General features: G+C 55.7%; 1 protein-coding gene across 4 annotated transcripts in view; it reads right to left on the bottom strand.

Annotated features, from left to right (window-relative positions):
- Positions 1-22,599, bottom strand: part of TCOF1 (treacle ribosome biogenesis factor 1) — a 35,349-nt gene extending 12,750 nt beyond the window's left edge. For all 4 annotated transcript variants that reach the window (XM_053926928.2, XM_053926930.2, XM_053926929.2 and 1 more), the window contains exons 1-19: positions 22,433-22,599; positions 20,055-20,110; positions 16,993-17,141; positions 16,397-16,446; positions 15,137-15,317; positions 14,544-14,614; positions 12,452-12,682; positions 10,523-10,732; positions 10,104-10,313; positions 9,685-9,894; positions 9,254-9,475; positions 8,868-9,074; positions 8,537-8,719; positions 8,129-8,383; positions 7,841-8,038; positions 4,700-4,828; positions 4,375-4,503; positions 4,030-4,233; positions 1,430-1,540 (exon numbers count right to left, since the gene is read on the bottom strand). In XM_053926928.2, the coding sequence (XP_053782903.1) occupies positions 1,430-1,540; positions 4,030-4,233; positions 4,375-4,503; positions 4,700-4,828; positions 7,841-8,038; positions 8,129-8,383; positions 8,537-8,719; positions 8,868-9,074; positions 9,254-9,475; positions 9,685-9,894; positions 10,104-10,313; positions 10,523-10,732; positions 12,452-12,682; positions 14,544-14,614; positions 15,137-15,317; positions 16,397-16,446; positions 16,993-17,141; positions 20,055-20,110; positions 22,433-22,540 (3,114 nt within the window). In that variant the 5' untranslated portion in view covers positions 22,541-22,599. The remainder of the gene's footprint in view (positions 1-1,429; positions 1,541-4,029; positions 4,234-4,374; positions 4,504-4,699; positions 4,829-7,840; positions 8,039-8,128; positions 8,384-8,536; positions 8,720-8,867; positions 9,075-9,253; positions 9,476-9,684; positions 9,895-10,103; positions 10,314-10,522; positions 10,733-12,451; positions 12,683-14,543; positions 14,615-15,136; positions 15,318-16,396; positions 16,447-16,992; positions 17,142-20,054; positions 20,111-22,432) is intronic.
- Between the last annotated feature and the right edge of the window lie 629 nt (positions 22,600-23,228).

The raw sequence follows: 23,228 nt of genomic DNA, 5'->3' as shown, positions 1-23,228 counted from the left end.
GTTCATTTTAATTGTGTTAGTCTGCCCCCGCGGAGAAGGGGAAGTGGCCCCCTCCCTCCCAGCTGTTTAGCTCCTGGAGGAGGAGGCAGCCTCTGCTGAGGACAGCGCCCACGCCCCCCTCAGCTCCTTCCCTAGAGAGGTGAGTGCCTACGCAGGGTCAGGGAGGGGTTGGAGTGCGGTGGCCTGGGTTCCAGCCCCAGGTCTGTCCACTTGTTATCGCCGTGTCACACTGGGACAGCTCACGTGCTCCCCCTGAGCCTCTTTCCTTCCTCCTTAAAGTGGGAATAATGGAAGGAGCTATGCTCCTCATAGGCTTATCATGGGGACTAAACAGTAATGCAAGTCCGGGGCTTAGCACAGAGCCTGGCACACAGGACATGGTTGGTAATGCTACCTGGTGTGGCTCGTGGTCATTTTTGCAACCTGTGCTACTGAGAAGAGAAAGGCCGTGAGCAGCCCACCACTGGGTGTGCCAGCAGCAGCGGACCTCGCTGACACATGGGTTAGCATGTGGTGTGACCTGTGAGGGGAGATGGAGAGCGACCTGACTGGTCGGGCAGTTGCAGGACTGCAGCATCCCTGAGGGGCTTGACAGAAGCTTCCAGGAGCTTGGGGTTAGGGGAGGGCAAAGGGCAGAGCTCTCTGCCCCAAGGCCTGGGGTTCCCATGGAAGCCTGGACACCAGCCCAGCAGACATGGGCCTGTGAGCTGGGGAGACAGGTGGGCTGGGTCCCTCCCTCAAGGTATTATCTGGGGAGGATGATCGCAGCAGCAGAGCATTTGAGGATGGGCCACAGATGCCCGAGTGGCTCTCAGGCCAGGCCCATGGGATAATGACAAGCCCTGCAAAAAGGACTCTCGGTCCCAAACAGGAAGCAGGGAAACACGGGGGGTGGGGGGGGCTGAGGACCAGTGTTTGCCCCTTCCCCAGCTTCTCATGGGCCATGAGGGTTCCGGGAAATCCCTTTACCTCAGAGGGCCTTGATTTCCTGGTGGCAAATGGGCAACACCACGCACCCACTGCAGGCGTGGGCTCCTGCTTTCCGGCGGTGTGCTGTGCGCCTGCGCCAGGGCATGGACTCAGGAGAGGGGGCGCCCCCCTGCCAGTTCATAGCCGAGCCTCCCTGGCCTCAGCATGGTTGGGCGTGCCCAGGGTCACAGGGCTGGTGGCAGGAGAGCCTGCTCTGGCCCTACGCTGTTCTGGCTCTGAAGCCTGGGTGTTCAGTGGCACTCTGCTGCCTACCCCACTGTGGCCCTCTGTGGGGTAGGGGTCACTGTGACGATGGATGTGACAGAACAGAGGGATGAGCTCTGGAGACTGTGAAGTGCTGTTTAAATGGGAACACTCCGCCCTTGACCCCCACTGGCCACCAGCCCAGCTCTGGGCCTGCAGCTCAGAGAGAGAAGCTTAGAGAGAAGGTTCGGCCCACCTGGCTCGCTGGCAGCTCCTCGTCACTGCTCTCCGAGGGCTCCCCAGTGTTCTTCTCTGAGGGTGCTGGGGCTAGTGCCTTGCTTCTGGCAGTTTTGGAGTTACTCTCCTTCTGAGGGGATAAGCACATGGTGGGGGAGGAGGGAGTTAGCTGAGGCAGAGCACAACCTAGGGACCGGGCAACCACGGCCAGTGAGCAACGACCCAGGGAAGGCAGCGTGGCTCCTTCCTACAAGCACATGGCTAGTGGTGGGGGGAGGACACGGGACCCATGAACGGGCACAAGGGCTGCTGGTCCAGTATGGCCCACAGCCACTGGACACACAGGCCTTCACTTGCTCATCCTCCTGCCAGCACTGACTCTGAACTTGAAAGGGATGTACGAGTAAGACAAAACCTGGGGACTAAGTGCTGCCGGGCATCTGCATGAGGTGACAGCAGGCTGGGGAAGGGTTGCAGGGGTGAGCCAGTGGCCCCAGCACAGTTCACACCTGGCTGTAACTTGCCCTCAGGTAAAAGCAGGAGCTAGAGCTGGCTAAGGCTGTCACCCCTGCGTGCTGGGCTGGCATAAGTGCGTGGGGCAGGCAAGGTGGAATCTGCAGTCAGGGGCCAGAGGTGGAGAGAGAGGGCAGCCTGCGCTTCCCAAATGCCACTAAGGCCCCACCACCCACTACTCAGCCCAGCCGGCAAAGTGAGGCCTAGGTGTCCAGTTTCTCAAGAGAAGCTACAAGAGCCTGATTTGCATGTGTCACTTCCCGATTTTAAAATGGGTCAACTAAAATGCACACTGCAACCACCATGCTGGTGTCTTCCCTGCTAACAGAACCCCAGCTCTGTTCTGGTGGTTCCCACCCCAGGCTTTGGGGAGGGCGGCCCCTTCTCCCAGCCAATCCCGGGAACCACAGGCCTTTCTTCAGTGATTGGTGAGTGGCTTTGGGAGGGAGGAGGGTGAAGGGAGCTCGTGCCTTAGATCAAGAAGACAAGGAGAGGGGAAGTAGGCTGGGGGCTTTCCTAGCTCTTCAGGAGACGCTGCAGCCCTGCTGTGACAATGAGGCAGGTGAAGCAGAGCTGGAAGAAATCTGGGTCACCAGCGATGCGGTGGTGAAGGAGCCACATGTACGGCAGCCTCACCCTGGGACTTGGCACGCCAGGAGATAACCTATCCCCTTACCACCCAAGCTCTTGTGAATTAGGTTCGCTTCTGCAGATAGGACATCCTGGCAGATACAGCAACTCATTTAAAACTTTAAAAAGAAAAAAAGGAAGCTGCACAAGCCAAAATATGGCTGGGGCAAGGAGGCCTCCAAAATGGCACTGGGAACAAGCCACTGGCAGGGCCTGCTGCCCGACAGCTGGCCTTGGCTGACCCCCACTGACTTCACACCCCCAGCCCCGCCCCTGGCACACACTTGTACCCTCCACACTGCCTGGCACCTGGAGTGCCTGTCTTCACTCTAGGGTCTGGTGGGCTCCAGGTCTCCCTTCCAGCTCTGTGCTATCACCTCCTCTTCCGGCCTCTCAGAGACCTGTTCTCCCAGCTCCATTAGACAGACCCTACCAGAACATTCTCCAAAAACCCAGTCACCTTGTCTTGCCCTACAGACTGTAAAAGCCTTGTGGTCAGGGCCACCATCTTTGATCCTCTTACCTCTATCAGCGAGACAGAGGGCTCAACAGTTGGCTGATGCACTGAGCGGAGGGTAGTGCTAGGAGCACTTCACAGCTCCTTGGTGCTTGGGGCTCATAAAGAGAACAAATCTACCAGGGGGTGGAGCTTGGCCCAGCACAGGGACTTCCAGCTCTCCTTCAGAAATGGAAGACCCAGCCGCACAGACGGCACATTTCTACAAGGTCACAAGTGGCCGGAGCGGACAGGGATCGCCTCTTGGATGGGGAAGGGCTCTGTAGTTCGCCCTGGCTGCCACCACTCCCTCCTGTCTCTCTTGACACCATGGCTCAAGGCCTGTTGCCACCTGTCCCCTCTACCAGGACTGTGCCAATCATTCCCATTACACACCTGAGCTCGGTGAGTCCTGGAGTTTGTTACCGTGAACACTGGCAGGACATGGCCCCCTGCTGCCTTCTGCAGGCAAACAGGGAGAATCACCCCGATAAGAGCCAGGTCTTCTTTCCCTCTCCCCGAACCCCGGGCTTCACATTACTAAGCTGGACGAGCTCTCCCTGGCAAGATGCCCAAGCTGACGTGAGGTCCCAGGCCTAGGAGATGTGACTTCCTCCAGCTCCCCAGGGTCTTGTGGTGCCTGCACCACCATCCAAGCCTCCCCACGACTCTCCGACTGTGACATCTTTGCATTCTTGGCCTCATGTGCATTGGCAGGAGTTTCTGGCCTAGCCTTCCTTGGGACCAGTGTCCACTCAAACGGTGGAGGCCTTGGTAGATATGGGAGCGCTCAGCACACCTTTCATTGGGGAGGCCTTGGTATGGGGAAGCTTTGACAGCAGGTTTCACTGAAGAAGACATGGAAGCCTTCCTGGAGTCAGAGCCTTACTCTGGTCTTCCTTCCCCACCTGGCCCCGAGCCCAAGTTCTGACTGAGGTGGTGGAGGCTTAGCACTGTACTGCTTCCTCATCAGGTCTCACCTGAGCTGGAGTCACAGCTGCCGGTGCCTCCCCGTTGCTGTCCGACTCCTCGCTGCTGCTCTCTGAGTCCTCCTCCTTCTTCCTAGTCTGGGAGGCTATGGGTCCTGTCTTCCCAGGGGGTACTGGGTCAGCCCCTTTCCTGGGGGACCCCTTGGTGGGGGCAGAGGCGGTCCTGACCTGGGTGGTCTTCCCTGAGGGTTTTGCCTGGGGTGACAGAACCAGAATCAGGAGAGGGAACGCAGAGGGACACAGGAGACGGATGGAGCATGCGCAGTTGTGCTGTGGGGGGAGGGCTCTGGACACAGAGGGGAGCCATGGCTGCTCTCTGCCCTCCCTGGGCCTCACCTGAGTGGGTGCCACCCCCTCGCTGTCTGTCTCTTCCTCACTGCTCTCTGAGTCATCTTCCACTGGCCCTGGGGCCTGGCTCCTCCCCGAGATGGCACTTCTCTGGGGTGTTCTTGCTGGCAGCTTTACCTGAATTTCGAGGAGGTAACGGTATTGGGGAAAGAAGTGGACAGCAGAGTTCTTTTCAGGTCAAGCCCCACCCACAGTGTGATGGTGGTGAGGCCACGCCTGCCTGTGCAGGGCCCTTGTCCAGGCTAGGGCCACAGCTTGGCCCTTCTCTCCGACCCAACCCCCAGCACCTCCTGTGGCTTCTGGTCCCACTTGCCTTGGCCTGTTTGGCTTGAGCAGCTGCAGTGACCACCTTCCTGGGAGCTGATGCTGCCCCTTTGGCTGAAGTCACTCTGGTAGAAGCTGGGCTGGTTTTGGTCTGAGGGGCTTTTACTGAGGCCTCCACCTGGAAGGAAAGGGAATTACGGAAGGCAGAAGGTGAGATGCAGGAGGAGTCAGGCCCCAGTCCTGATTCTGGAGCCAGACACCTGAGTCTGGGTTCTAGTGCTGCCATTTGACAGCTGCTCGAGCCTGGGCAGACCATCTGACGTCACGGGTCTCAGTTCCTCCTCAGACCATCTGACGTCACGGGTCTCAGTTCCTCTTCCGTAAAACTGGGATAATAATAAGGCCCATCTGCAGGGTTGTTGTGAAGATGAAGTGAGAGTTTTGCAGGATTTCACAGTTCCGGGTATGTGATGTAATGATGAAACTCATTACTGTGAGCACTTTTCTTAGTGTGAATCACGAGACTACCTAGAGCAAAGGTTTGCTAGGCTCCCTTTTGGCTAGTAGCCACGTGATTAAGTTCTAGCTAATGGAATATAAGTTGAGCACACATTCAACTTTCTTACACATGTAGGAAATATGTGTCTTCTTCTTTCTGGCTGGCTGGGATGCTGAGGTAGTAACTGGAGCGTAAGCAGCCAACTTAGTCTATGAGGTGGGAGCCAGGTACTGGGGATGGCAGAACATGACACCAAACCACTGCTGTTTGAGTTTTTCTTCAGCTTAACCTGATGTTCATTGAGTCTAGGGAATCCCCCAAATGCCTGCAGGGTCCCCAGCAAATACAGACCCTGAGATGAGAGCAATAAAGAGCAAACTCCTTGACAGGCATGGGAAAGCAAGCCCTACTTATGTGAGGCAGAATGAGCAATGTGGCAGCACTGCAAGGCCCTGCCTCTGTCAGAGATGTCATCTGGTCAGGGACAGAAGACGTCCTCCACACCCCAGATGCCCTCACCCACCTGGGAACGAATGAAGTGAAGAGTCAGGACTTAAAGAAAGACAAGCCCCTAAAGCACAGACTGTGCATGACTCAAGGCCAAGGTACCCATCAGCACAGCTCTCAAGCCATCCGCAGGGGAGTGGTGTCTTTTACGCAGACAGAACGGAGACTAACCCGAAGACTCACAGATCTTAATGAACTTACAAAGACTGAAATCATACAAGACATGTGCTTCAGCTACCACAGGATTAAACTGGAAATCAACGACATAAAGAAGTCTGCATAATCCCAGATATTTGGAAATTACGCTATTTTGAAACCCACAGCTCAAAGAATAAAAATAAAAATCAAATCATTTTAAAAATCCATGGGATGAAGCTAACATAGTCCTTAAAGGGAAATTTGTAGCTTTACGTTCTTACATTAGAAAGAGCTAAAACCAAATATTTAAATGCCACCTTAAAAAGCTAGAAAAAGAACAAAGCAAAACCAAAGTAACCCCGGCCAGCATGGCTCAGTGCATTGGGGTGTCGTCCTGTAAACAGAAAGGTCGTGAGTTCGATCCCCTATCAGGGCACATGCCTAGATTGCAGGTTTGATCCCTGGTCGGGGCATGTATGAGGGGCAACCAATTGTTTATTTCTCACAACCATTTCTGTGGCTGGAAAGATTTTAGCCAAGATGTGGCAGAAGAGCCCTGGCTGGTGTGGCTCAGTGGACTAAGTGCCTGCTTACGATCCAAAGGGTTGCTGGTTCGACTCCCAGTCAGAGCACATGCCTGGGTTGTGGGCCAGCTCCCCGGTAGGGGGTGTGTGAGAGACAACCACACATTGATGTTTCTCTCCCTTTCTTTTTCCTTCCCTTTCCCTCTCTCTAAAAATAAATAATAAATAAAATCTTAAAAAAAAAGAAAAAAAAAGATGTGGCAGAAGAAAGTGAAAAAGACAAAAGGCTTCCAAGACAGGCACTGTGGGGCCGAGGCCCAGCTCTGACCCTCACTGGGTGGGCTCAGCTGGAGCACGTTACCAAACAACCCACTTAAACTCCAATTTCTGTCTCCTGAAACCAATTCAAATGAACACCCATCTCACAGTAGAGGCGGGAGGCTCCGATGGGAAGAGACTGGCATACCGAACCTTGCTCTGGACTGTGTCTGCAGCTTGGAGAAAGGGGATAGGAGCCTGTCGGGCTGAGACCCTGGGAGGGTGCATGCATAGTTTAAAACCTCAGTAGAGAGATCATAGTAAAGGGGAACCAAAGAAGTCCATAGAAACGTGTGCTCTGGTACAGGGAAAAAAGAAATGACTCATTTCTGAGTGGTTATTGAAAAAAAAAAAAAAAAGCAACAATTAAAAATAATGAATGGTGGGTGGGTGAGCGCAGGGAGGGAGCGATCTTCACCTCGCCCAGTTCTCCCAGGCTGGGAGTCGCCTGGATTCTGGGGCACAGCAGCTTGGCTGCCCTCACCAGGATGAGAGCCAGCTGTGTGCAGACCCTTACTGGGTATGGCAGGTAAGACCTCGCTAAATTCTCAACCCTGAGAGGGTTCAATTAACAGAAGAGGAAACAGAGGCCCTGATGGATTACACTGTTTTTCAGGGCCTTGAACCCAGGCGCCAAAGTCCCCTGTTCGCGGCCACCACACTGCCTGCCTGCTGAGCCCTCCAGAATGCACTGTCTGGGGCAACCCACCCAAACCAGGTGCTTTCCCACCCTGGGCCCTTCATAGGCTGGGGTTGCTCTGAACACTCCATGTCACGGGGCTGACTCAGTCCACCGTTTAGAGGACACTTCCTCCAAGTGGCCTCACCTAAAAAGCCCCTAGATGCAGTCCCTGGGTTCTGTGAGCCCAGGTAGGCGCCCTCTATCTCACCCTGTCGCACCATGCTGGGATAATCTGTGTACACACCCACACCACCCTTCTAGCCTGGGAACTCTGAGGGCTAAGGCCACAGGCGCCCCAGGTAAGGGAGCACCTGGCAGACGGGGTTCCCAACAGAGCCTATGGGAAGCATAAGGAACTGCCTCAGTGGGGGCTCAAAGGCCACACAGGAGACAGAGTAAAAAACGGGGAATGAGGCTGTGCTGAGGCTGCAGGAGACAAGAGCAGAGCCCAGACCAACCGACCCCAACCACCCCCCTAGGTGCTGATGTGGGTGGGATGGGCTGGCATCTCCTAGGTCTCACCTGTGCCGGCGCTGAGGCAGCCTCCTCACTGTCTGATTCTTCCTCACTGCTCTCTGAGTCCTTGTGTGTCTTGGCATTGACCTGGGCCACCGTAGATCCTGCCTTCCCAGGGAGTACCTGGGCCGTCCCTTTCCCTGAGGGCCCTTTGGTGGATGCTGAGGCAGCTTTGGCTGGGAGGCTTTTCCCCACAGGCCCGGCCTAGAATAGCAAGGAAGAGAGCCATGGCACAGGAACCCAAAGGACCACAAGCGGGCTGGCCCTGAGTCAGTCAAGCACACTTGGCCTCACCTGACCCCCAGCTGTGACAGAAGCTGTCTCTTCCTCACTCTCTGATTCTTCGCTGCTTGACGAGTCCTCCTCTGGCCTCTGGGTGCCCCTGGCCACAGCTGCGGATGGCGTGCTGGCTGGTGAAATCGCTGTTCCTGTTTTCCACGGGGCTGGTGTGCCCACTTGCCCTGGCTGGGAGCTGGCAGCTGCAGGGGTAACAGGCATTCCCTTCCTTGGGGAGGCCTTGGTGTGAGGAGTTTTCATAACTGATTTTGCCTGAGGGGACACAGAAGTTAGAAGCCGGAGAAGGATCCTGGATTCCGAGCCTCCAGCTGTCCCGAGGTGAAGCTCACTGCCATCCTTCCCCATAGCTCCCTGTGGGGCCAGCCAGTGGGGACCACTTAGGGTACAGCTAGGTTGCAGACTCACCTGGGCTGGAGTCATGGTTGTGGACACCTCCTCCTCACTGTCTGATTCTTCCTTGATATTCTTCGAGCCTTCCTTGGCCTTTTTGACCTTGACCTGGGTGGCTTCAGGCCCTGCTTTCTGAGGGGGCTCCTTGGTGGGACCTGAGGCAGATGAGACCTGGAGAACTTTCCCAGATGACTTTGCCTGGAACAAGACATATGGGATCTGGGGCAGGAGCCCCAAAGCAAGCCTGCGTGCAGATGCAAGAGAACGAGAGGGCAAACCGTCACGCTGCGTACAGGGCAGGGTGGGGGTAGCTCCATGCGAGGAGCCTTACAGGCAGGGGCCTCACCTGGGCCGAGGCCACAGCTGCTGGGGCCTCCCCGTCGCTGTCCGACTCCTCCTCACTGCTGCTCTCTGAGTCCTGTTCCTGTTTCCAGGCCTGGGCCGAGGTGGCTGCAGGCCCTGCCTTCCCAGGGGGCGCTGGGGCAGCACCCTTCCTGGGCGGTCCCGTGGCTGAGGTGGCTCTGCCCTGGGCATTTTTTCCTGAGGGCTTTGCCTGGGAGTGACAGAGGACAGGATGAGGGCAGGGGGCCTGCAGAGGGAACGTGTGTTAGTAAGACAGAAGGTGAGGAGGGCAAACGAGGGAACAGGGCTCCAGGTGCAGGGGTTGAGGACAAGCCCATGGGTGGCTCCGCAGGCAGGGTACTGGCCATGCAGAGTGTCCTCCAGCCTCACCTGAGCCAGGTTTGAGGTTACAGGCACCGCTGCTGGTGCCTCCCTGTCGCTGTCTGACTCCTCACTGCTGCTCTCCGAGTTCTCCTCTGGCCTCCCTGCCTTGATCTGCGCAGCTGCAGGTCCTGCCTTCCCAGGGGGTGCAGGGACAGCCCCCTTCCTGGGGGACTCCTTGGCGGGGGCTGAGGCAGCTCTGACCTGGGGTGTTTTCCCCGGGGGCTTCGCCTGGAGCCGGAGAAGTAGAATCAGGGGAGGCAGTGCAGAGGGTGGAGATAGGAGAGACAGGAGACCACACAGGCCAGGGATTCCCCCCGCCCCACATCCCACTGTGAGACAGGCAGGCTGGAGTAGGGCTCAGAGCAGGCCTGGGGCTCTTGCAGACTGGGAGAACAAGCCCTTAAAAGGGCATGGGCTGTCCTTCCCCTGGGCCTCACCTGAAGAGGAGTCTTGGCAGCTGGCACCTCCTCCTCACTGTCCGACTCCTCGCTGCTGCTCTCTGAGTCCTCCTCTGGCCTCCCTGCCTTGGTCTGCGCAGCTGCAGGTCCTGCCTTCCCAGGGGGTGCAGGGACAGCCCCCTTCCTGGGGGACTCCTTGGCGGGGGCTGAGGCAGCTCTGACCTGGGGTGTTTTCCCCGGGGGCTTCGCCTGGAGCCAGAGAAGTAGAATCAGGGGAGGCAGTGCAGAGGGTGGAGATAGGAGAGACAGGAGACCACACAGGCCAGGGATTCCCCCCGCCCCACATCCCACTGTGAGACAGGCAGGCTGGAGTAGGGCTCAGAGCAGGCCTGGGGCTCTTGCAGACTGGGAGAACAAGCCCTTAAAAGGGCATGGGCTGTCCTTCCCCTGGGCCTCACCTGAAGAGGAGTCTTGGCAGCTGGCACCTCCTCCTCACTGTCCGACTCCTCGCTGCTGCTCTCTGAGTCCTCCTCTGGCCTCCCTGCCTTGGTCTGCGCAGCTGCAGGTCCTGCCTTCCCAGGGGGTGCAGGGACAGCCCCCTTCCTGGGGGACTCCTTGGCGGGGGCTGAGGCAGCTCTGACCTGGGGTGTTTTCCCCGGGGGCTTCGCCTGGAGCCAGAGAAGTAGAATCAGGGGAGGCAGTGCAGAGGGTGGAGATAGGAGAGACAGGAGACCACACAGGCCAGGGATTCCCCCCGCCCCACATCCCACTGTGAGACAGGCAGGCTGGAGTAGGGCTCAGAGCAGGCCTGGGGCTCTTGCAGACTGGGAGAACAAGCCCTTAAAAGGGCATGGGCTGTCCTTCCCCTGGGCCTCACCTGAAGAGGAGTCTTGGCAGCTGGCACCTCCTCCTCACTGTCCGACTCCTCGCTGCTGCTCTCTGAGTCCTCCTCTGGCCTCCCTGCCTTGGCCTGTGCAACTGTAGGCCCTGCCTTCCCTGGGGTTGCTAGGGTGGCCCCTTTCCCAAGGGTCCCCTTGGCAGGACCCAAGGCAGCTCTGACCTGGACAATTTTCTCCGAGGCCTTTACCTAGTAAAAGAGAAAGAACAATTTGTTCCTTTCCTCCTGAAAACCCTCTGGAAACACCTTCAGGATAAAGCTGAGGCCTTCGTGGGGTTCTTGGGATCCCCTGCTTCTCTCCTCATTCCCCCCCACCTTGGCTGATGCTCTGACCTGGCCTATCAGCCCCACACTCTTTAATCCCTGCGGCCTTCACACCTCCTGCCTATTTCACCTGGTCAACTCAGCCTCATCCTCTGGGGCCAGAGACAGACACCAGTTCCTTACGGCACTTGTCCCTGATGCTCTTGCACCGCCCCATGGTTGTCTTGCACGCAGGGTGTCAGAGCCCGTCCCGGCGGGGCGGCCCCGTCAACCAGAAGGCTCTGTGGGCACAGGCAGTGTGCCTGGCCAACCGAGTGAGGCCCTCCCTGAGCTTTCTGCACATGGATGGCAGGTGGACCCTGGGCAAGGCTGTCCTAGCCTCATGGGGCAAGGTCCCCAGGGTCCGGGCCTCCTCCCCACTGACCCACTGACCGACTCCTTGCTGGTCTGAGGCTCTGCTTGTGCTGTCAGGGTTTTGGCAGGACAGCTGCAAGCTCTGTCTTAGAAAGGTCACAACTGCTCAGCCCTGAGCGGATCACCCTAGAAAATCAGCGGGTCTGATCACCTCCTTCTAAATACATTCCCGAGCAGAGGGTGCGGGCTACTCCAGACAGGGTGTGTTTGGCTTGCACCTTGTCACATATCTGAAGCAATACGGAGAAAGTAGATTATATGTAAATGTTCACCATTGGGTTCCTTCTGCAAAGTGGGTGCCAGGCAACATGGGGTGGCTGCGGGTACAGCAAAACTGGCCTGGGCTAAGGAGCAGTGGCCCCTGTAGACAGGGTCTGTACACGCTAACCTGCCGGTTCTCTCTCCTGCTCCCACTTCAGGGCCTTGGCATGTGCTCTGCTCCCCACCTGGAATGACCCCCCACATGGCACGTGGCTCCCTCCCTTTTTTCCTTCAGGTTTCAAGTCTTTACACAGGGCTCCCCTGTACAGCCTCCCCTGAGCACTCTAGTTTAAATGGCCACTGCGGCCCCCCTCCCCGCCTCATTTTCCTCCCTAACATTCACGAAAGTCTAGCAGAGGACATCTTATTTATCACACGTCTCCCACTTACCACCCTGTGGGGGGTGGGACCTGCGTCCCTGGGCCTCAGCTGGGGGGTCTCAGGGCTGCCGGGCCTTTCACCACACTGTCTGACCCTCCTCCTGCTCTCTTTTCAGATCTCAACAGCTCCCCAGCCCCTATGGGCTTCCCTTGGGATGTACCCAGAGCCTCAGGGGCTGTACCCCCAACCACCCACTGGGGAGAGGGGGTCCCAGCAGGTGGAAGGCAACCAAATTCCTCTTAGCTATCAAACCATGATTTGGTCTGAGAAGCCAGCAGACGAGCTGGGATGAGGACAGCAGCCCAACTACTAGGCAGGGAAACTGAGATACAGCGGAGTAGGGTCTAGGACCACCCTCTGGGAAGCACCATTCTAGGCTGCCCCGTAGGCGAAAAGGGCAATTTCCACAGGCAGCTGCAGCAAGCTCAGTTGCCTTGCCCCAAGTTTCATACCTCTGCCCCGTCCCCAAACTCCAAGGGGAGTCTTCTCTTGTAGAGGAGGTGCTCATCACATAGCTGGGGGATGTAGGAGAGCCCCAGGCCACTGGGACCAGGGGACCCCTAGGGGCAGCCCTCTCCTGGGCCTCACCTGGCTGGGTGTCCCCACAGGGGCCTCTTCCTCACTCTCAGAGTCCTCCTCGCTGCTCTCCGAGTCCTCCTTAGGCTTCTCGGCCCTGCCGGATGGGGCCAGGGCACCTCCACTGACTTGGGGTGTCACATTCCCTGCCTTCTGAGGGATGGTGGCTGCCTTTTTTCCTGGAGACGCCTTGGCAGGGGCTGGTGAGGCTTTGACCTGTGGTGGTTTTACTGAGGGTTTCACCTGGAACAAGAGGATGGCATTAGGGAAGGCATGATAACCCCTCCCCCAGGAGGGTATATGATGCTTCACAGTTCATAAAGCCCTCCCAAAAAACCCCCGAGATGGGCACTATCGTTACACCCATCTTCTGGAAAAGGACAAGCGGCTCTGAGAGGTTAACTCACTCAAGACCAACATGAAGGGGCAGAGCCAGACGGGAACCCATGTCTGTGCAGCTTTGGGGGCAGACCCTTTGAGCGCTGTGCTGCTCTGCCACCTGGTACACGGGGTCCAGCACGGGGGGATACCTCTCTGCATCAGGAAAGCCTGCCCTCACTGCCTCTTCAACTATCGAATCACGATGGCCATCGCAAGAGCCAGGGGCCAGCATCTGAACGCCTAGCTTGCTACAGGCTTGCTGAGGTACCCCAGGCACATTCCTTCCCTCTCTGGGCTTTCTTAGACCCCTAAAAGACTGGCATTTGCAAGGCAGGCAGGGCCCTACTGCCATCTCTGCCAGCAGTGAGCCCTCACTTGGCCCTGAGTTTCAGGGTAGCCGTCTTCCCTATCCCGAACTCTTCCTCACTGCTGCCAGGGCCCCACACCGGCCTCTGGCCCACGGAGGCTGCGTGGCTAACTACTGGTTTCCCAGGGCATCCTAGGACTGGCTGTATCTAGGGCCCATGGGTGGGGATGGCAAGTGGGAAGCACCTGCAGCCAGGGCCACAGTAGACAGGGGTGAGGTCCCCAGCTTGACAGGTTACTGGGTGAGGCCGGAGAAGTGGGAAGTACTCCGGGCAGCAGCCCCGTCCATCCCTGAACCCTGCTGCACTCCACCAACACCTGCCCACTGGGTCCCCCAGTGCCTGCTGTCAGCATCTCTCCAATAGCCCCTCTGCGGGCGCACTCCTTTTGTTCTGTCCCCCAGTCCAGGCCACAACCAGTGAACCCTTTGAAACATAAACCAGGTCATCCTACCTCTGTGCCCAAAACCCTGCAATGGCTTCTCACAGCCTGAGAATAACCCCAACTCCTCCCAGTGGTCCTCGTGGTCAGGCGGTGACTCTGGCAGGACTCCCAACCTATCTTAGATCCCTTTCCCTCCCACTCACAACAGTGCACATCAGCGTTCTTGAAGAGTACCAAACTCTCTGTCTCAGTCGCTGTCCATGCTGCCCCTCTGTCCACATCACGTTCCTATTACCGCCCTCAAGGCTCTCTACCTTTTCCCTTCACAGTGACCATCACCACTGCAGTGAAATTTCTGAGGGATCCCTACCTCCCCAGGCAGCAGGAACCCCACCCATCTTGCCCACCACAGCACCCTGGGCCTGGCACTTGGAGGGTGTACAGTGGGAAGGTGACGTCCCGGTCACAGTTCAGAGAAGAGACAAGGCCCAGACTAAGACCTGCCCATCTCTGGCCAGGTGCCTAGGCCTGGCATTCGCCAGTGGGCTCCGAACCCCCTCGGCAGCCTCGCCCCACTCACCCCGACTGCACCACAGGACGGCCACCCCACCCCCGGCCTTTGCGAGTGCAGGTCTTCCTGCTTGAACACCCCTTCCCCTACATCCTTCTCCTGGACACCCCTGTGCACCAAGGCCCTTCTCCAGTGCCACCTCTCCCAGGAAGCCTTCCTTTGTCTCTCAGTCAGGACGGTGTCTCTCTCCCACCACCCTAGACCCTCCTCAGGCCCAGAGAGCAATGGGCAGCACCTAGCTCCTCTCCCGCCCCCCTCCCCTAGGCCTCAGCCTTTCCAGCTCCTGGTCACCCTGAAACACTTGCTGAACTCATCTGGCCCCAGCAGTCCGTGAAGCCTGGCTCCTGGGAGGGAAGGCTGGACATCTGCACTGGGCAGCTCCTGAGGACAGGCTGCAATTACCTCCACGTCCGTCTCATCGCTGGAGCTAGAGGAGTCCTCGCTGGAGCTGGTGGCCTGGCCCGATGCCATTCCTGAGGGATGAACAGGGAGAGCACTGAGGGCCACCCTCCCCAGACCCGCCTGCACTCCCCACACCAGCCAATCAGAGCCAGGTAGCAAGTGCTTGAGCTTCGCTTCATCGCTTCAGCTCCACCGTCTCTGGAAGCCCCAGAGCTTAGGAGCATTCCGCCCGTGCCCGTATGTTTCTGCACACCTCTGAGGCCCTGGTCATGGTGTAATGGGTCCTAACACGTGCGCCAGCTTAGAAAACTTTCCCTCCAGTGTCACACTGAGGCAGGCAGGGCAAAGTCCTTTTACATGAGAAACAGGCAAATCCGGGCCTCTGAGTTTAGTCCCTAAACCCCACCCAGGCTGCTCATCTCCCTCAGCAAATCCTGATGCATCCCTGGGGTTGGCTCTCCCTCAAGGGGATGGGAAAATGGTCGGGGCAGGGTCCTCGTTGTCATGGAGACAAGCCTCTGAAGATCCGGGAGCTTGGCAAAGGAGTACCCAGGCCTGCCTGCCTCCCAGCCCACACTCTGGGTGCTTCTCACCAGGCTTGGCGGTGGTTGTGAGGGCTGAGACGCTGCCCGACGACTTGATTTCTGAGACCAGGACGGTATTTGCTGAGGGCACTGCTGACTTTTTGGGTAACTTCCCGGAGCGGAGGTGGGCCTGCCCAGGGGCAGGGTGTGGTGTGGAGTTCACTGTCTTGTTGACTGTCTTGGTCGTTGCCTACAGAAAACAAGTGACAGAAGAAACACTTGGGGATGGCCCGGTGACCTAAGAACACAGACCACATCTGAACCCAGCTTTACCACTTCCTAGCTGTCTAAGTTTGGACAAGTCACCTCCCTAGGTCTCCGTTTCTTCATCTTTAAAGTGGGCTTTAAAAAAGCCCTGGCTGGTATGGCTCAGTGGGTTGGGCATTGTCCCACAAACCAAAAGGTCGCTGGCTCGATTCTGGGTCAGGGCACATGCCTGGGTTATAGGCCAGGTCCCTGGTTGGGAGCACGTGAGAGGCAACCCATTGATGTTTCTCTCTCACACTGATGTTTCTCTCCCTCTCTTTCTCCTTCCCTTCCCCTCTCTAAAAATAAATAAAAGCGTTACTTTTAAAGAAAATCCTCGCCCGAGGACAATTTTGTTTTCATTGCTTTTAGAGAGGAAGGGAGAGAGAGAAACAATGATGTGAGAGAGAAGCATCGACTGGTTGCCTCTCGTACATGCCCAGACCAGGGACTGTACACATCTGGATGGGGAGGGGAGATGGCTGCACACACATGCGCCTGGACTGGGAACTGAACCCACAACCTTTCAGTTATGGGACGATGCTCCAACCCACTGAGCCACACTGGCCAAGGCAATAAATAAATAAGAAAGAAAAGAAAGAAAGAAAGAAAGGAAGAAAGAACAGAAGAAAGGAAGGAAGGAAGGAAGAAAGAAAGAACAGAAGGAGGGAGGGAAGGAAGGAAGGAAGGAAGGAAGAGGGATTAAAAGTGGTGCCTCCCCTCAGAGAGATGTAGAAGGAACTAGGTTACCATTCTAGGAACATAGCTGTTAACTTGCAAACAGGTAAGTTGCAGTTTGTTGTGGTTATTATCATTATTTCCTAATTATTTTTATACTTTTATAGAACAGGAAACTGAGTCCCAGATTGGTGAAGCGACTCACAAAGGTTACACAGCTGGTACCTTAGGTTGAGATGTGAACCCAAGCCAGGTGAACCCATAACCCTCCTCTGACACAGGAGGCTGACCCTACAGGGAATTTCAATTCTGACAGGTCACAGCTGGGAATGAGGTCCCACTCACCTTGGCCTTTTCTTTCATGCGTGATGGCAACACGGCTCCCACAACTGGGGCTGTAAGACACAAACACGTGCTGGTGAGCCCGGGGAGCTTTTTCTCATCTAAAAACAGCAAACAGGTTTCAGTGTCCCTAAGAATTGCTGGGGCTGCCTGGTGCTGGATACGGTTCTGAGGCTGAGCCCAGACTTGTGAGAAAGAGCTCTGCGTACCTTAGCCACATCCACCAGGGGCGAGAGAGAGGCAAAGTGAAAGCTACAAGTCTGCATCCTCGATGGAGTCCCAACTCCCTGGTGATGAGCCACTGGGGCCCCTAGAGGAAAAAGGACTGGCTCATAGTCCTGCCAAGCAAGAAGGCACCAGGGATACAATGTTGGGAGGATTCAAATCAATCCTGAAACAGACAGGTAGGCCCTTCTGATCTTCCCCCTAAAAGGTCTTGGTCTTCCCAGGGTCCACTGAAGGAGAAACTGGAGGTAGGCCCCTGCTGGAACAATCCAATACGCAGCAGCCTGTTCCCAAAAGGTGCCAGGCCCGGGCTAAGCCCCCACAAACACAGTGACCACCCCCACCCCGATGCACCTAGCACGCAGGGCTCTTACCGGCTTTGGCAGTTTCAGCGTCTGCCTCCACCTCCTCTTCCGAGCTCTCTGAGCTCTCGGAACTGCTAATGGGATCTGACACACGGGCCTTCTTGGCCTGCAACGCTGCATCTTCCTCTGCCTTCCGCTTCCGGCCAACCTCCGAGGTTCTGCAGGACAAGGGTGACTGGCTATTCCAACTGGTGACAAGGACAACTCCAGGAGATCTGAAAAGATGAAGACCTTCCCACACCCTCCCACCACTCCAAAGGAAACACATGGAGTTTAAACAGCAATGAAGACTAATGTAGGTAAAATTCTGCATTTTCACTCATTTCATAAAGTGTTTTTACAATTGTCTAGTCTTCAAGATCATCACGAATGGTCAATAACAGTAGCTAACAGGTGCTGAGTGACAGGCCCAGCACCCGCAGGCACTTCACAGACCATCCAGGCTCCTCCCTCCTCCAGAACTTTCAGCACTTGCGGTGCCCTCTTCCTGGAAGACTCCACCCAGGTCCTCCCTGGCCTTGGGGCTCCAGCACAGACCCTCAGAGAGGCCCTCCCCAATCACCCCCAAGGTATTCTCTGCCCTGACATTCAGTTTCATTTTCTTCAGAGCACTTCTCTCCCTCCTGTTACTGTGCTTGCTTCCTGCCTGATGCCCCCACCACACAGTGAGGACCGGGAAGGGGGCAGGGGGCTGGCAGGAACCTTTCCCAGCTCACCGAAGTGTCCTTCGTGCCCAGCAAGGGTCTCAAAACAAACGAGTGACGTGCCCAGGGCAATGGTAGGATCAGCACTCAGATGGCTGAGTCCCTGGAACTTTCAAGCATCATCTCTTTGTCCCCAGGCTGCTACCCCGAGGAGTCACTGTCTGTGCCCATGTTCTGCAGCTATGATTGCTCTGCCACAGTTTGGGATGTGCTCTCGGGACCCTGGTTCCCAGGAAGGTCACTTGCTGAGAATCTCCTGTTAAAAATAGGTTTGGCCCTGGCTGGTGTAGCTCAGTGGATTGAGCACAGGCTGTGAACCAAAGTGTCACTGGTTCGATTCCCAGTCAGGGCACATGCCTGGGTTGCGGGCCAGGTCCCCAGTGGGGGCCATGTGAGAGTCAACCACACATTGATATTTCTCTCCCTCTCTTTCTCCCTCCCTTCCCCTATATCTAAAAATATTAAATAAAATCTTTAAAAAAAAAAAACCAGGTTTTGTTTATGACAAGTACCACTGAAGGAGCTGCTCTCTGGTCTTTTCCCAGTTATGTAAAGAGCAGTCCTAGCTCACAGCAGGTGCTATATAAATTGGGGGTGGGGGGAGCGAATGCCTGCAGTGGCCAGGTTTAGCACTGTATTTACTATCTGTCACTTTACAGATGGAGATACAGACTCGGGGAAACCGTTTGCCCATGGTCCTGCAGATCGTTGCTGGGTCTGAATCTGTCAGGAAGCACTAGGCCAGGTTGGTGGGTAGGAGGTTCCTGCTTCATGCAGCACCCCTTATCCACAGGCAGGGAAGGGCTTGTGGTGCAGCTCGCTGAAGCGGTGCTCTGGGGAAGGAAGTGCCGTGAATAACACCCACGACACCTGGGCAAGGCAAGGGAGAGGAAGTGTGGGGTGTGTCCTGTGCTTGCTTTAGCAGCAGAGAAGAGCCAAGAACTGAGGGCTAGGCGGGCTTTTAAGGACCTTAGCTCTCCACTGGAAGCTGGGATCCCTTCCATAACATTCCTGCTTTTGCTTACATCCCTCTGATAACAGGGAGCTCAGCATTCCCGCTGTAGCCTCCCTAATTTTGGGGCGGCTCTGATGACCAAGCACTTGTGTTCAGAAACTGAAACCTCTTCCTAAAGCAGGCACATACAGATTCCATTTCAGTCTCCCAGGGCCTGAGAACATGCTGCTCCCTTTCTCCTCAGGGATGTGCAGAGAATGGTCCTTCACCTGTCCCTTTGCCATCTCTTTTCCATCCTGGACAATTCGATATTCTCTGTGGGACGTGACTACGGGTCCTTCACTCACCTGGTTGGCTGGCATCAGGCCAGGGCATGGGGAGAATACAACTATCCCCTCCTTCATTCTCAAACCATCCCTCTGTTGATACACCCTTGGATCACTTGCCCATCCTTGAAAAGTACTTCAGTTTTACACATTTCATACTCAACATGCCCTTGAAATTTCCCCTCCAATTCAGGCTCCCTACCAGCTCCATGCATAAGTCAGATACCTGGGATTCGACTAGACTGCCTCTCCAGCCCATCCACAGGTCCTGGTTCCATCCCCAGACATTCCTGGAATCTACTTCCTACCTCCTGTCATTCCTGTCTCAAGCTCTAGCAGCTCTTGCCTGGATGATGATACCCACCAGTCTCACCAGGCTGCAGAGCGACCTTACCATTCTGTGTCACCCTTCCATGCCTCCCCCTGCTCTCAGGGTAAAGACACAACTCCTCAGCCCTGCCCACTGCCCACCCTCATCTGCACTGGGCCCAAGGCTACATGCTTCAGCATCAGCAGTTCCCTCTGCTAGGTACACTCCACCTGCTTCTCCATTCCTATTGCCCAGTTCACTCCTTGATTTTGTCAGGAAAGCTCTCAAATCAAAGGTCACCACAGGGAAGCTTCCCCTAGAAACCCAAATGAGGTTTATGCAGTTTTGGCACTAGTGACCTGTTTTTTGTAATCCTTACTGCTGTTGTAACGTAACATTCATTTGTTTTGTTCTTTGATGCATACCTGCCTCCCTGGCTCCAATGTCACCTTCAGGAAGGAAGGAGGCATGTCTGACATCTCCACACTTAGAACAGAGCTTGGCATTCAGTACGTACTCAATAAATGTTTGTTGGCCGAATGAATAACAAATTGCTGAGAAGCTTCTGTCCTTACTGTTATTCAATCCTGATCACAGCTCTCAATGTCCCCTCCCCCTACCTGACACCCACACCTGTGACCTGGCTTCCTGGGGGTGATAATGGTATCTTCAGTGGGCCATGCAGACAGATCTGAGACCAGATTAGTACCCTAGCTTATTCCAGGTTGATAGCTTGGAGTGTCCCTACTTGAGACCTTCAGCACGGTCAGACTTACTGTTGCCAGTGCGTATAGATGTCCAGGAGGGTTACAGGCTGAGTCGGGAAACTTTTCTGCAGAGAAGGAAAGAGAGAGCAGCAATTAACCCCCCAGCACAGTAAGGGTCCTCCTTGGGCCCGACTCTCTACAAGCTCACAACTTGCACAGACAGGTGGTTGAGAAGGGTGGTCTTTTTGCTTTGGGAAGTATGTCTGCTTGGCCCTGCCAGTGCCACTCACACCTTCTGGGGACAAGCAAGGCAGCTATTTCCAGTTAAAACCTTCTAAGACAACATGTTGGCGGGAGGCGCCTTTGAGAGACTGGAGTTGAAATGTTCCAGGATAGAGCATTTATCCAGCCCCCCGTCTCCTGGGCACTTTCTATGCTTAGAGGCCCCAAGACAGGGCTTTTCCCACAAGTGACCTTTTAAAAGGCTCTTAAAGGTCAGGCTGATCAATCTCCCCAGGGCAGGGTGAACCACAGCCCAGGCACCTGAGGCATCCAGGTGGCATAATCGCAGTCCACTTATCCACTGGGAAAGTAATGGAACCAAACGGTGCCAGTCCCTTGGTAGGAGCAGAGGGAACCAGGTAAAGTCCAAGCCTTTGATGACAAGGCCAGAGGGCCCACTGCCTCTGCAAATACCAGGAACCTGGGATGTCAAGTGCCCCAAGGAGGCTCAGTGAGCAACATGCGGCGAAGGCAGAGGGTATCAGGAATCTGAGCAGAGGGACCAAGAGAGGGTGCCCCGGGAGTCATGCAGGACAGCTCTGTAAATAGCTGGGCTAATCTCTCCACCTCTTGCAACTTCAGGTTCCTTCTTTGTGACATGGGGAAAATAGCAGCACCCACATAGCACATTGCTATCGGGCCTGAATGAGATCATCCAGTCAGTGACCTGCACGGTGAACCAGGACCACTGAGACTTCAAGTGTCAGTTTTGCTCTTCACGGTCCCCCAAATGTGTCAGGCCACCCTGCCCCCATCAAGACTTGCTCTTCTTTTTTGTCTGGAATGCTCTCCACTGCTAAGTTCACACTTCACCCCCTCCCTTCCTTCCCTGCCCAAATGTCACTTTCTCAGGGGAGATTCCTGACCACCCTGTTTATAATTGGAGAGTCCTATTCCCCTTGCTGGTCTAATTTTTATAGCCAGCACCGACCATGACCCGGCACACTATATCACTAACTTTTAAAATTTCTGTCACCCGTCTGCTCCTGCTGGAATGTATACTACACAAACAGGGCACTCTACTTAGGCAAATGTCCCAACGAAGACCGGTACTGTCTTTCGTTAAGTGCTACAAGTGGAGTAAAAAGGGCAACTGAGGTCTAGAGACAGTTGGAAGTTGGAAAAAGCATAGGTGATGTCTTAGGGCCCATCACCCTTTAGTCTCTCCAGGAGGTCCTGAGAGCAACAAGCATCAGGACCAGAGCTCCCACTGTAGTCAAAGGGATATTAACTAATCATTTTATCAGCTTAAATCCCTCCAGGGGCTTAGCACTGCTCTTCAGAATGAGATCAAACGGCCTACTATTGGGCTCCAACAGGCATCTTCCCCCCAAGGGACCTCTATCACCCCGTGCTCCGCATTTCAGCCACAACGGACTTTCCCAAGGCCAACAGTCAGCAACAAGTTCCCTCCCACCGCAGGACATTTGCATCTGTCTGGAATATCCACCTCCCTTCTCTTAAATCTCAAATCAACTTCCACTTTCTCCGGAAAACAGTCCTGGATACCCCTGACCAGGGCAATCTGCCCCCATCTCAGTACTCTAAGCCTCTCATTCTCGGCATTTAATATAGTGCTCATGATTTTATCATCAGCACCCTGAGCGCCAGATTAACAGTTGTGAGAATGAATGAAGAAATGAATACACCTGAAGTTCGAATCCCAAAGTTGTTTGACTCCGCACAGAAGGGCTACTAAGGGCCTAAGGGCCTGAGCCCTAGCTCAGTTATGGGGGCCATAGGCTCCTTCTCTTGGCGCTCTCCTTTATACGGTCCCCACCCTCGGGGCTGATGGCAATCTCCCCCTGAAACTTGCAGCTACTTCCTTACCCTAGGGGGCCGCGCCGAACCACGTGCCCTGGCACCTAGGAAACTTTAAATCGCTGCTACTAGGAAGAGGGTGGAGGTACGGGACGCGGGACTTATACAGAGCCCTGCGCGTAGATCACACGTCCCGTCCAGTCCACTGCATGCGATGGGAAAACTGAGGCTCAGAGAGTCTAGGGGCCACAGCGGAGGGCAGAGGCTGCGACTCCTGCTGCACGCCCGGTCGCGCGCCCGAGCACCGAGGGACCCGGCTCTGGGCACTGACCAGGGGAAGGGGCGCGGGGTTCCGCTCTCTAGTTCTTGCACGCGGCCCTCACACGTTGCCCGCGCACGCTTACCTGGCCGCTCTGCTCCTTCACTTCCCGCGCCGCGCGCACGTAGCCTGCGTTCAACAGATGCTGATAGATCAGGGGAAGCAACTCCCGCCGCTTCCTGGCCTCAGCCATAGTTGCGACCTGCGGCTGGCCGGCTCACCTGCACGCCCCCCGTCAGTCCCCGCCCGCCACTTCCCTCGTGCCCTTAGACCTCGTACATCCCACTTCCGGCTCCTCATTAGCCCGGCCCCGAGGCACGCCGGGAAACGTAGTCTTTTCTCCCGGGGTGTCCGGCCTGGCCCCAGCGGGTGAAAGGGGCGAAGGTTCGAAGGTCAACGAGGCTTCCCATTGGCGAGGTGGGGTCTTGGACCTGAACCCCTACCCTGGGCAGACCACGATAAATATGACTCCCTCATAAATCCTTCAGCCTTGCCCCTTGAAGGAAGGAGTTTGCCTTCCATGTTAGGCCTCCGCCGGTCATCCGGTGTTATTTCATCTCTGGACATCCTACTCTGCATCTCTTTGTAGACCCGAATTCCCAGGTACTAACTCTGCTCATTTCACTCTCTTTAGGACCCGTGAACTAGAAACTTGTGCATGAAAAAGGGGCCAATATGAAACCTGAAAAACTTAGGGGAGGTCTGCATTGTGGCTTTACCAACTCAGAGACATAAAGTAACCACATAGGCTGGTCTGAAATTAAAACTTAACTGAAAGTGAGTCATGGAGGGGAGTCACGTCTTAGGCTGGTATCTTCCTTGACAAGGGTCAGTTTTTACCTTCATGGAGCCCGTCTGATGTCTTTTTGCATCTGAGATAA

The sequence above is a fragment of the Desmodus rotundus genome, chromosome 6, assembly GCF_022682495.2.
Source record: "Desmodus rotundus isolate HL8 chromosome 6, HLdesRot8A.1, whole genome shotgun sequence".
NCBI classification, from domain to species: Eukaryota; Metazoa; Chordata; class Mammalia; order Chiroptera; family Phyllostomidae; genus Desmodus; species Desmodus rotundus.
Note: the sequence above shows the minus strand (reverse complement) of the source record. Positions and strands in the feature narration are given on the sequence as shown.